Source organism: Canis aureus, chromosome X (genome assembly GCF_053574225.1).
Source record: "Canis aureus isolate CA01 chromosome X, VMU_Caureus_v.1.0, whole genome shotgun sequence".
Taxonomy (NCBI): Eukaryota; Metazoa; Chordata; class Mammalia; order Carnivora; family Canidae; genus Canis; species Canis aureus.
Genome location: NC_135649.1, coordinates 110,584,776 through 110,597,054, shown reverse-complemented (window position 1 = coordinate 110,597,054; position 12,279 = coordinate 110,584,776). Strand labels below are relative to the sequence as shown.

The 12,279-nt window shown below is 55.0% G+C and overlaps 1 protein-coding gene across 12 annotated transcripts in view; it reads right to left on the bottom strand.

The window, feature by feature from the left end:
• Window positions 1-2,502: 2,502 nt before the first annotated feature.
• The window catches only part of RAI2 (retinoic acid induced 2), a 388,350-nt gene continuing 378,573 nt past the window's right edge, over window positions 2,503-12,279 (bottom strand). For 10 of the 12 annotated variants that reach the window (XM_077889284.1, XM_077889277.1, XM_077889285.1 and 7 more), the window contains one exon: window positions 2,503-4,474. In XM_077889284.1, the coding sequence (XP_077745410.1) occupies window positions 2,873-4,450 (1,578 nt within the window). In that variant the 5' untranslated portion in view covers window positions 4,451-4,474 and the 3' untranslated portion in view covers window positions 2,503-2,872. The remainder of the gene's footprint in view (window positions 4,475-12,279) is intronic. The other 2 variants (XM_077889287.1, XM_077889288.1) reach the window with 2 other exon arrangements.

The following is a 12,279-nucleotide window of genomic DNA, read 5'->3' as shown; positions in this document are numbered from 1 at the left end:
ACAAGTCTGAGCAAATATCAACATTCCTGGGGACTAATCCTATTTCCTAAAAGACTCTAAAAAGCTATTCTTTAGGCTAGTTGGTCCAAACATTTTTTTTTAAGGAGAAATGAGAAATTAAGTCACGAGAGTCTGACACAAATCCTTCTGGAACCTGAAAGGAGGTTAGCTGGAGATGGCTATATGGGGTGGGGGAATAAGTGAGCACGGCTCTCTGAGTCAGGCAGAAAAACCGTGGGGCCTGAGTTTGCCAGTGGCCCCCTCCGTGACCCTCGTGGGGATCACATGCCTCAGGCTAGGAACCAGGGTTCTGGGCTGATAATTCTTACACAAGGTTTTGCAGAAGAGGCCATAGGCCTCTGCCCCGGGAGGGAGCGCAGAACTGAACCACCAGGGAACCCCAGGCTCACCCTGGCCACAGAGACAAGCCCTTTGTTCTGATTCCCTGGCCTGTAGGCAGCCAACTGGATGCCAGTTTCCATCCAAGCCTGGCAAGAGGGGCAGGCAGAGGGGGTCACGGCCCCAATAGCATGAGCCTGAGCCTCGTCTCTAGATATCACTCCGTGTAGACCTCACACACCTCGCTGGGTAAGTCTCCCCAATGCCACAGCGGCCTCTCCCCAAAGGCCCCCGGCCACGAATGGCAGGCCCTGGGCTGGGTGCAGAAGGGTGGTGGGAGGCCTGTTCCAGGGACCTGTCCCAGGGCGAGGGGACAGGCCCTACCGACTTAACATCCCGCGGGGCTGTGGAGCCAACAATTCGCACCCAACCAGCACCGATTTACGGGGCACCTCCAGACACATCAAAGAGAAATTTGTGGCTTGAGGTTTATAATGTAATTACGGGCCGCAAATGCCTTCCTTTCCACCTATACGTCACTCAGCTTGCAGCACCTGCTTCTTCTACCGTCCAGACAGAGAATTCTGCTCCCTGGAGCCAGGTAAGCAGCAGCTCTGGCCGGTATGCTGGGAGGGCAGGGGTGGCACAGGTCACCGCACACGGGCACCAGAGGCATCAGCAAGGCCCCGGGCACATCTGTGTCATCTCCGAGCCCGGAACGCGTGTGCCATTCTCGGGAAACGGGGCCACCGACCCAGGGCCACTCGCTCCATGAAACTGGAAAAAGAGCGCCCGGTTGGAGGCTGAGGGACGAGTGCAGCCGGGCCGTGGAACAGGACAGTTAGCCCAGCGAGCGACTGCTGCCTGCCTGTTAGCACCGCGGCGCACTTGGCCAAAGAAGGTTTAACAGCCCAGGACACGGGCAGGAGAGAGAGAATCCATTCGGGGTGCACAGGACGGGACCAGCTGAGACGGTAACCCTATCCACAGAGAGCCTGGTAATAAAAGAACAGTCTCGCAACTGCTTTTCCTCCTGTTCATGTTCACAGTAACAGCTGGATACGTGCTAATTGCAAGACGTGAAGGAAAGAGCTCGGAGCTGCAAAGCGGGCCTGCCGTAGTCAGTCTCTCGCCAGCACAGTTTCAGACACGAGTGTGACGGGCCACCTAGCAGCTCTATTTTCACTGTGCGCTCACGGTTCCTGATTTGAGTGGGCGGCTCCGTGCTGTTCCCTTCTGCCAGATGCCTCGCTTCCGCCCAACGAGAAACGGCTGAGCCCCGGGTTCTCGGCCTGGCACCACTGGCGCTCGGGCTGGATCACCCGCTGCAGCGGGGGGGGGGGGGGGGGGGCAGGGGTGTGTTGTGGGGAAATGCCTGTGGGATGTTTAGCGAAGTCCCGGGTGTCTACCCACCAGATGCCAGTAGCATCCCCTCCCTGCTCCCCTCCGTTGCCTGTGACAACCAAATGTGTCTCCAGGCATTGCCAGATGTCCCCTGGGGAGGCACCATCACCCCAGTTGAGAAGCACTGGGCTGCACTGACAAGGAGCGAAGACTTTCTCTTCCCTTCCCGGCCCCACTCCCAACTATCTCTACCCCAGGCCAGGAACATCCACGAGACATCTCCTGCTCCACCGGCAAAGGACTTACCTCTGGTCTCAAGCGGTCTTCAGTAATACCTTTGAGTTGCAAGCCCTTCAGTCATTCAGACCAATGCTCTTACTGCCTTTGTAAAGAAGGTCCTTTGCAGCTAAATTCTGGGAGGGGGTGGGGAGGAAGCAGGTAAATTTTCCTTTTAGACACATTTGTCTGTTTTAGTCTACAGCAGGCTCAGACACAGAATTCTCCATACCCACGGTCTATGGCGACCTGGAAGGGGCCTGGGGGCCTGGCAACTCACCTCCCCACCCCTTCTCTGTGCCACATTTTTACGAATGAAGAAAGCAAGGTTTAGAGGGGGAAGTGACTCGCTCCAGGCCATACATATTCCAAGTCTTCCTTTTATGGGGGCAGAGGCCAATATAATCCTTCTCTGCCCGATGTACCCGAAGAGCTTAGGTCTCGAAACACGGAGAACTTGCAGTGCTTTACAAGCAACAGTTTTGGCCAAACCACACCAGTTAAGGAATGCAAATTTAAAAAATGATAGAATGCTGCAACCAATTAGTGCAAACAAACATTTATTGTGAAATATTCATCCTACCCTTTATTAGGTATTACATCATCAAAGCACTTTGTGGCAATGAAAATAGCTTTTTTTTACCCCTCTGATTCACCCAATATTCCATTAAAGCTGCAAAAAATGTGCAATCTGCTTGAAAAATAGGTTGCTCTTATTTACTCATTTGTGAAAAGTCAAAAATTAAAAAAGAAAACGATCCTAGCTTACAGGGCCTCTAGAGCCAATTCGCCTTCCCACTTCCCAACTACTCCCCCAAATAATTAACAAAGATAATTTGTCTTAAATGCCTTTTTATAAAACCAATGCACCTTTCCCCATATTATAATCATAAAAATTTTAAAAAGCCATTATTTACTTTCTTGGAAAAAAGGTGGCCAGCCGTTGTTTTTTGATCGGGAGCATGTGTATTTCCTGGGAGTTCACTTTCTTTAACTTTATGCTCCGGTTTTTGACGGGTTTCCTAAGGGGCTCCGTGCTGCCCACGGGCTCTTCTCCTTGGCTGTTGATGTCGTAGCCCTGAAGCACGGAGTCTTCTCTTTTGAAGGAGAAGTTTTTGGTGGACACCCCCGAGAGGCCCTTGATCTTGCCGCAGAAGACGGTGGGCACGGCGTCTTCCACCGAGACGATCACCTTGGCCGCCTGGGACTCGCTCACCACGTCAGGGTGATTTTCGGCCTTGACGTCCCCGTCGGGCTGGCCGGGCAGCTGGGCGGGGTTGCTGCCCCCCACGTGGCTCTCCGTGGCCGAGGCCCCGGGGGCCGTGGCAGGGGCAAAGGGCGCGTCCCCGCCCCCGGGAAGTTTCTCCAGCGCCCCGTGAGCCGGGCGGTCCACTGACCCGCTGCCGTCGAACAGGGTCTCCACGGGAGGCTCAGCTTTTCGGTGGGCCGCCAGCGACAGGTCTAGGGCCGCATCTTCCTGGCAGCCGGGGGGACTGGCTTGGCCCGCCTTCAGCCAGGGCACCGACTTCATGGACAGATCCAGGGCCTCGTTCTCACTGCCCATCTTGATGACCGTGTGGCGGCTCAGCTGGAAGTACTCCCTCGGCTGGAGGAGATCGAAGGGCTTCAGTTCCTCCTTCTCCAGGGGGGGCTGGCCGCCTTTAAAGGGGTGCAGGCCGAAGGAAGACGGCGGCTTGGGGAAACTGGAGCCGAGCTTGGATTCAGGACTCTGAGGCACCGGGATGGGGATGGGGATGGGGACCGGCACGGGCAAGGGCACGATCACAGGGTAGGGCACCAAGAGGGTGGCCGGGGGCACCAGGGGGGACAGCGGGGAGTTAAAGGGCTGGGGGGGCACCGGGGCGTATCCAGGAGGAGGCTGACAGGGTGGGGGGCCGAGAGCACCCTGTGAGGGGAACAAATTCTGGAGCACGGCTTCAAATGGCAACGTGGGCTCCTGCGGCTGGCTGGGGATCCGCAGGTCCAGGAGCTGGGGTGGGGCCTCGGGGTCCTCGGCTCCCTGGAACAGGTTGTTGTGGATGGCACTGGAGGAGCACGGGGCCTCCTGCGGCAGGACCAGAGGGGAGTTGAGGTGCTGGAAGACGTGCTGCTCCAGCACCACGGGCAGCTGCACGGGGCCCTGCGTGGTCATGACATAGGTGGCATTGCCATTAGGGTTGAGCTCGGGCGCCGAGCTTCCCTCCACCTGCATGTGAATGGGCATCACCACCGGGCTCTCCCCGAGGCACAGGGGTTGCAGCACGGTGGCCGCCACCTTCAGAGCCACGCCGCTCTGAGACTCGGCCGGGGGGTTCAGGATGGACGGGGCCGGCACGGTCACCAGGGCCTTCTTTACCAGGTCAGTGGAGTTGATGTTCCAGGCTTCGGTGGTGATCAGCTGGGCCATGCCATTCTCCAGTCTGTTATTGGCCAAGGCGGGAGAGGAGTCGGTCATGTCCATGGAGAGGTTCTGGGACCGCAGGTCATCCATCACTCGGCTCTGATGCCACCGGGCCTGCAACACAGAACGCACGATGTGAATCTTCCAGAAGAGACTATTTATGACCCTCCCCTCCGAAGTGCTCGCTCTCTCCGAGTCTCTTAAAAGTTTCCGTATCTTAGTGAACCGGGGAGCACACCCATCTCTCTCTGTATACATACATGTTATAGATATTTCCTAATATATACAAACACACCCAAATGATCAGCTGTGCGCGGAGAGGCCCAATTTAACAGACGATTAAGCTATAAACACAGATGATGTAATGACTAAACAGCCAAGAGAGGTTAAACAGAGTATTTTTAAGCCTAATACTCGGCTTATATGTTTAGCTTTCGCCAAACACAAAGTTCCGTCCCACGGTGCTCTACTGGACGGTCAAGATGTGTGCAGATTTGACTCGTCCACACGCAAATGGGCAGCGAAGACTTACTTCACTTCGAGAACAAAATAAAATCCTGTCACGTTAGAACGTTCTAAGAGAACCGAAGAGGGCCACCCGGCTTACGGAAAGCATCTTAAAGACTCTTTGTAGCAATGCTTCCTCCCGAGGAGGCTTGAGGAAAGGGACGGCGGTGCATTTCCACAGGGATCGTGGCAGCTGTGTCACGGACTCCCTCCGACGGGTGCGATCCCCTGTCCCTCCCATAACGGAGAAGCCACTCCGCGGAGCCGGTGGACGTGGACGTGGGACAAGGGCATGAGTGCTCATCGGGCCCAGGGGCGCTTTCCGCAGTCAGCTCATGTCTGTGACCCGGGACCTCTCCTAACTTCTAGCTGGTCAAGCGGGGGGTGCTGCTGTTCTAGGGCCGGGGAGATGGAAGACTTGCTAGAAACAAACATCGCGGGCACCTCTGGCCGCCTCCTGAGAGGCCGAAGGAACGCAGTGCGGGTGCTGCCTGGAGGAAGCAGGGCTGCAACTGCGAGATGGCTCTCCATGGAAACGCGTCCATATTTAGCCTGGTTGCCATGGAGAAGGCAGGCACCATGTCTAACTCGGGGATCTGTGCAGCCCTGGAGTCTGGCTGGGCTCAATAATAATTCAATAATCCTCAGGCTCGCCAGGCAGGCCTTGGGCAACTCAGATTCTTGACCTCACCTGTTGGAGCCGTCTGGACTCTAGTCCCGGGGTCACCTCGCGTCCTCCTCTGGTCACCCCCAAATACCGACACAACCTCCACCACGAGGAGGAGAGGCAGCCCAGCAGCCCGCGAGGGTGCAAAGAAACGCAGTAGGCCTCACTACGGAAAGGCCGTGTTAACAAATGAACAACTGTGTGGTATTTCCAGACCATCAAAATGTGTCAAGTGCACAGAACAAGGAATTTCTCTGAAGCAGGAGGAGGCGAGGGCCCCGGGAAGGATGCCTTGTAAACAACTTTGTGGGGGACGCCCCTCGGCAGAGCGAGCCCTGGTGCCTCTGAGGGAGGGCTCCGGAGCCTGACTCCCTAGACGCAGGGGGTCCTCTGGAAACCAGGAGGTGACCCAGCGGGCTGGCCGATGATACCTTTAGGGCAGGGTAGGGAGGCAGCCCACCCCGGGGAAGCTGAGGGGGCTTGCCCCCAACCGAAGGGGCCTGTTTAGACCACAAAGTATCATGCCTCCAACGCACCACTGGCTCCCCCATTCCCGGATGCACGCATGCACGCATTCATTCACTCGTGCAACCACTCCATGTGCTCAATGCCTACTGCACACCAGCGCTTTGCTGGGGGCTGGGGATGCCGGCAGGAGCCAGTCCCACAAGGTTCCTGCTTTAGCACACATCAGAGGCCAGTGGGGCGCATGTCTCTGAGCGAGAGATCTGCTGGCACGAGAGAGAAGGCATCAAGGAGGCAGGAGACAGTGACTCGAACTCCCAGGGAGGGGTGGGAAAAGGTTACAGGGAAGCTGGGATGGGGCCGGTGAGGGCGAGGACGGCAGCAGTGAGAGAAGACACCCATGGCCACCCATCTGAGGTGGCTTCTGGTGGCCTTTGAGGCAACTCACTGGGAGAGGTCAAGACATGCTCTGTGCCATCTTCCGGCTTCCTGTGAGTTTAGGATTACCCAGCTGTAAGGCTGCTTTCCTGTAACAGCTGCACCTACCTGCCCTTCCCAACGAGACGGCCTCCCTCCATCTCTGTCTCCTTCATGCACCCCTGTCCCCTCCCACACAGAGAAAGCCGACTTCTCAATGCTTCTTCCCCCTGCTCCTGGCACACATCTTCAGTTCGGGTGGTGGCGCTCACCTCTTCCCATGAAACCTCACTCCTCTCCCCACCTAGCCCCAGTTCTAGGCCCCTACTCCCCCAGAACCTTCCTGTTCAGAATGTGAGGAGGGGACCTTGCCAGGACAGAAGGCCCCTGCTCCTTTCACAGATGGCTGGAGCCAAAACTCACTGGGCATTTGATACGTGCCGTGCTAGGTCTCTGCCAAGAATGCTGAGAACTTCCCATGCATTACTTCATTTAATCCTCAGAACACTATGAGAGGGGTCCTAGAATGATGCCCATTTTACTGATGAGGAAACTGATTCCCTAGGAATGTTAGATGATGACCATAAGGGACAATAAGGCTGGGATTAGATCCCCGGCTTCTTCTCCCAGTGGGAGCTGTGAGGGCCACACTCTTTCATGTATTGGGTTTCTTGGCAAGGACAGTCCTCTAGAGCTTTCAACCTCAAGTGCATGTGCCTGCAGAGCTGTGTAAATACAGCACTCGAGCCTAAGATTTCCTCAAAGTGGTGGCCAGGTCCTTTCCAGAAAATCACTGAACTATTTGCTTATTCTCTTTTGTCCACCAGGGCCCTCCTGTGTCCCGCTCAGGGGAAGGAGCTGAAGAGTCACCAGAGTTCCCATCTTTGGGGAATGCAGCCCAAAGCCATGTTACTGGAGGGCAAGAAGGCCAGCATCCTCTACGCCTCAGCCTTCCTGGGACAGATGCCATGTGGGCGGGAGGGCATCTCAGAACCTAGGAGTTACAGGGAGGTGCTGAGATCTCCTGCTGGGGACTCAAATCTCTGGAAGCAGGGCTGGGGCAAAGGGGAAAGGAAGCATGGGCCTAACCTCGCTTCACCTCCTTCCACATGACACCTTTGGGCCTGCCTGATTACTCAGCCAAAGTAGGCCCTGTGAGCACCCCCAGACCCCAGTTCCTTCCCTAGAGAGCCACTGGGCTGGGGAGATGAGGCTTGTATTTGGCTACACTGGCAAAACACACAGTAGCCCTGCCTTCGGCATGCACCCTCCTGCCTCCCAGAAAGTCTCTAGTCTTTCTCTCTGCTCCTCTTCACCAGTCGTTCATCCCGCCGGTGGGTGCCCCACCACTGGGTCAGCTGCTGGGAGCCCTGGCGATGCTCTGTGAGTGACAACCAGCTCATAAGATGAGGGTTCAAAGGGCTAGTCTCTAGCCTCCCGACCCCAGGATAAGTGAGAAGCAAGCTGACAGGAGAGAAGGTGTCCTCCCTGCTGGGTAGCATGGGGAGGCGGGTGTGCTAGGGACCTCTTCAAATCATGAGGAATCACAGGAGCCACCAACTGACGTTCAAGTGGAGGGGCATGATGTCTTCAGAGATGACGGAATATTTTGTCCAGGTTTTTCAGAACATCTTTTGCAAATGGGTTTAAATGAGGTCATCCATCTGTCCTGCCTACACCATCATGGGCCAGGGGTGGGGGGGGGGAGGTGGGGGGATGGCCAGGGATCGGCCAATACAGTGTGGCCACATGGGAAGTGGGGAGTTGGGACCTGTGGGTCACTCAATCTCTTGGCCCCTGGGCAGCTGCTGGACCTGGAAGGTTGGGGTCTACTCTATTAGAGGCCACACGCCCCCCAGATGGAGAGTCTGGGGAAAGGCCTCAGGGCCCAGGACAAATGAGGTGAGGAGAGGCTGTCTGGAGCAATAGTCAGGTTCAGAGACCTGTGGGGTCACAGAATTGTTATCTGAACCCCTCACTTAGCTATCACCTGAGTATACCAGAGGCAGGCTCCCCCTAGGATCTGTGCCTCAGCCTGGAGGCCTCTTGGGCCCCTGCCCTCACCCACCCAGCCAACTCCTGCTCATCTGTCAGAGTTTGGGGTCTCAGCCTCTGAGATCTCACCTCCACCTCACTGAGCTCCTATGGCACCCCAACTTGCGCTTGTCTGGCCCTGAGCCCCCGCCTCATACTGGGATTGCCTAGTCACTCGTTTCTTCAGGAGCGAGGGACTGCCTCATCTTTCTCTCTGTATCTGGTGAATAGTAGGTGCCCAGGAAACACTTTCTGAGGGAAGGGGTGCATGACTGCGCGTCTAGGCCTTCCTGAGTCCGGTTCCTCCTGCCCAGCCTCTGGTTGCAGGCTCACCATTTATAGAACCGTGGCATGGCCAGGCTGGCAGGGGCATTCAGGCTCACATCTCCAGACTCTTCCTGACTCTTTTTACAGATGAGGACACCGCGACCCAGAAAGTCTGACCAAAACTGGCCCAAGGCCAGTTATTATAAAAGTCACCGTGCTCTCCCTGTGACAAAAGCAAAGGGTCAGGCCCCGTGGGCACCATGGGGGGTCACAGGACAGCTACCCACCTTCAGCAGCCAGCAGCAAGCCTCGGAGAATGAAATGGTAACAATAGCTACATGCCAGCTGTTTTTCTAAGCAGTTTACATGTATTAACTCATTTACATAATAAGCTGATGACTTAGGTACTTTTTTTTTAAGATTTTATTTATTTACTTGAAAGAGAGATAGAGAGCACAAGCAGAGGGAAGAGCAGATCCACCCCGGGTCCCGGGGTTCATCTGGCACCCCCGGGGAAAGAAAGCCAAAGTGACGCTGCCTGTGTGCTGTTTGCGTCAGCCGGAGGTCCATGCGGGAGGAAGCCGACCTGGGGCCTTCTCCGGGGCAGCCAGTTAGGGACCCACCCCCCATGTGCGCCCCACCAGGTGCAGCTGCCAGCCATGCCTGCCTCCCAGGCTTCCTGCTTCCAGACGGCTGCACAGAGCACTCGCGTCACCCTCCGGGCCTCCTTACAGACTGACATTTTTATAATGAGGATTCGTTTATGGCTTAATATAAAAAGCAAAAAACACTCAAACACTCAGATAATTGAGACTAGCCTCCAGGTCCTAGAGTCCTTCTATTTCCTCATTATGGGCATTTATCACTAAGTCAGTGTCTCCGTCTCCCTCTCTCCCTGTCCCTCCCTCCCTCTCTCACACACACAATCACACTCCCAGACATCCCAATCCCCTCACCCCGATGCCCTCTGCCAGGGCCCCAGTGAAGCCCCCTGAGGAGCCTGCTGCACCAGCTCTACTCCACCCTGCCCCAACTGAGTCCCCAAGACCAACTCGCGTACAGTGGGCTCTCTGAGCAGGGAATTTGGAAAAAGCCCCGGAGCGTGCCAGGAGGCCCTCTCGGAGGCCCAGATCGTCTTCCAGGGAGGGCGTACTGTTATTTTGTGAGGTTAGAGCATTTTCACCACAGACAGCTACCAAGATGATCGCAGGGCCCTGGGCTGCAGAGCTCAGTGCCCCCCAGCAAGCACTCTCTGGCCGGGCCCAGGCTCTGGGGAGCAGAGCTTATTCCAGGGGGGCAACCCCAGCCAGGGACACCGTCTGCGGCCCCGGAGGGCCAGCCCAGCCTCAGGGGAAGTGATCTTAGTGCCCCTGAGCTGGCTGGGCCGACTGCCCCCAGGCCCTGCTCCTGAACAGCCCCCCTTCGGCCCCAACAGCAGGCAGATGTGACCCGCTCTCCTCTCCCGCCGAAACAAGCCCCAATGAGATTTTTCTATCCGGATCAACTTCTTCCTCTAAAACATTCATTTCAAAAATATACCTTGATAATTGTCTGAAGATACATGTTTTCTAACTGTGAGAGCTTTGATTTGTAGGGAGCCTGTAGGCAGCTGTCAATTATTTGGGGTCAAAATTGGATCGTCTCTGTCCTCGTTGCTCACAGTGGGGTCCTTGAAGCAGCTGCAGAAGCATCTCCTGGGAGCTTGCTACAAATGCAGGCTCTTGGGCCCCCCCCCCCCCAGGCCTCCTGAATCAGAATCTGCACCTTAACAGGCTGCCCCCCGGGGGTTTGTGTGCACACACGTTCCGTTGAAGTCTGACAAGTTCTGGCTTAGCACTGGTTCTCAAACTTGGCTGCACATTAGAATCTCTTGGGAGCTTTTAAAAACTACTGATGTCTGGGTCTCTCCCTCCCCCCAGACTCTGATTTAATCAGTCCGGGGCACAACTGGGGCACTGGGGTTTTACAAGTTTCCCTAGGTGATTCTAATGTGCAGCCAGGTTGGGAACTCTTAAGCTAAAGGCCAGAGGACGAGGCAGCCGCCGGCCAACCTTCTGAGTGACTGATCTGGATTCATGCTTCACAGAAAAGAATAAAAGCATCTGCCCAAGCTCCCTCAACTTCTCCCCAGCTCTCACGGCATCTCCCTGAGTTCCTCTGCCCCTGGGAAAAGGTGACACATCTGACTTCGCAGAGACCTCTGCTAAGAATCCTGCCTCGCCGAGCACCCTCTATTCTGAGTCGATTTTCCGTTTTTTTTATATACAATTTATTTTTTTAAGATTTATTTATTTATTTATTCATGGAGACACAGAGAGAGAGAAGGGGGCAGAGACACAGGCAGAGGGAGAAGCAGGCTCCATGCTGGGAGCCTGATATGGGACTTGAACCTGGGTCTCCAGGATCATGCCCTGGACTGAAGGCGGCGCTAAACCGCTGAGCCACCCGGGCTGCCCGATTTTCTGGGTTTTTAAAAAAGATTTTATTTATTTATTCATGAGAGACACAGACAGAGACAGAGACACAGGCAGAGGGAGAAGCAGGCTCCATGCAGGGAGCCCGACGTGGGACTCAATCCCGGGACCCCAGGATCACGCCCTGGGCCCAAGGCAGGTGCTCAACCGCTGAGCCACCCAGGCGCCCCCTGAGTCGATTTTCTGCTTTTATCCAGTACTTTGACTACACCCTGGATGATTGCCTTAATTCTGTATAAAAATCACCTGCCACTTACGGGGAGTCACGTGAGCAATGCATCTTTGTCCTTTAATACAACGTGGATGATTTCATCAGTCAGGAGCCGATCTGCACTCGGTATCTAAGAAGTCATTCCAGCTGGGTAAAACATGGTTTTGCTCTCCCCACAGGGTGTAATAATTGTTACTTACTTGCCCCAGTGATTCCGTTTTCTGAGCTTTAAACACCAGCACAGAGCCATTCTGCTGGTGCTGTGAACATAATTACCCCATGAATGCATTCCCAAATTAGTGAAAATACGGAGAATACACAAAATAGTTGCCTGCCTTACAGCTGACTGCCTTTTATATCCAGAGACAGACACAGCCCTCCAAAAGAAATACGACCATCCAGGTGAGCTTTGGAAATGAGTTCCCCGACACGTTACCCCATTTATGGAAACCGTGGTGGCCTCGTGGTTCAGGACTGAGTCTCTCCTTCAGTGAGATGGCCAGTGTGGCCCTGGGCAGTTCTGCAGGGTACAGACTGCATTTCTCAGCTCTGATGTGATGCTGGTGAAACATGGTAGAGGTGGTGAGTCAGGAGGAGCGAGCAGGGCCCCGAGCATTATGGACACCAGAGGACTCCGAGGTCTTCCTGGGAACAAGGGGAGGTCACCATAAAGCTCATTTATGCTCATTTTGCCCTCTCATCCTTTTTATTCCCATTTCCCTATTTTATATCATATGTAATAAAAAATACAGGAAGACATATAATTGTGTGTGTGTGTGTGTGTGTTGGGGAAGTGTGCAATTTTTTTTCTGATAGGAGCGCAAGAATGAAAATATTACAACTCAGCAGGAGAGATGATGATGTTATCGAGGCCCAG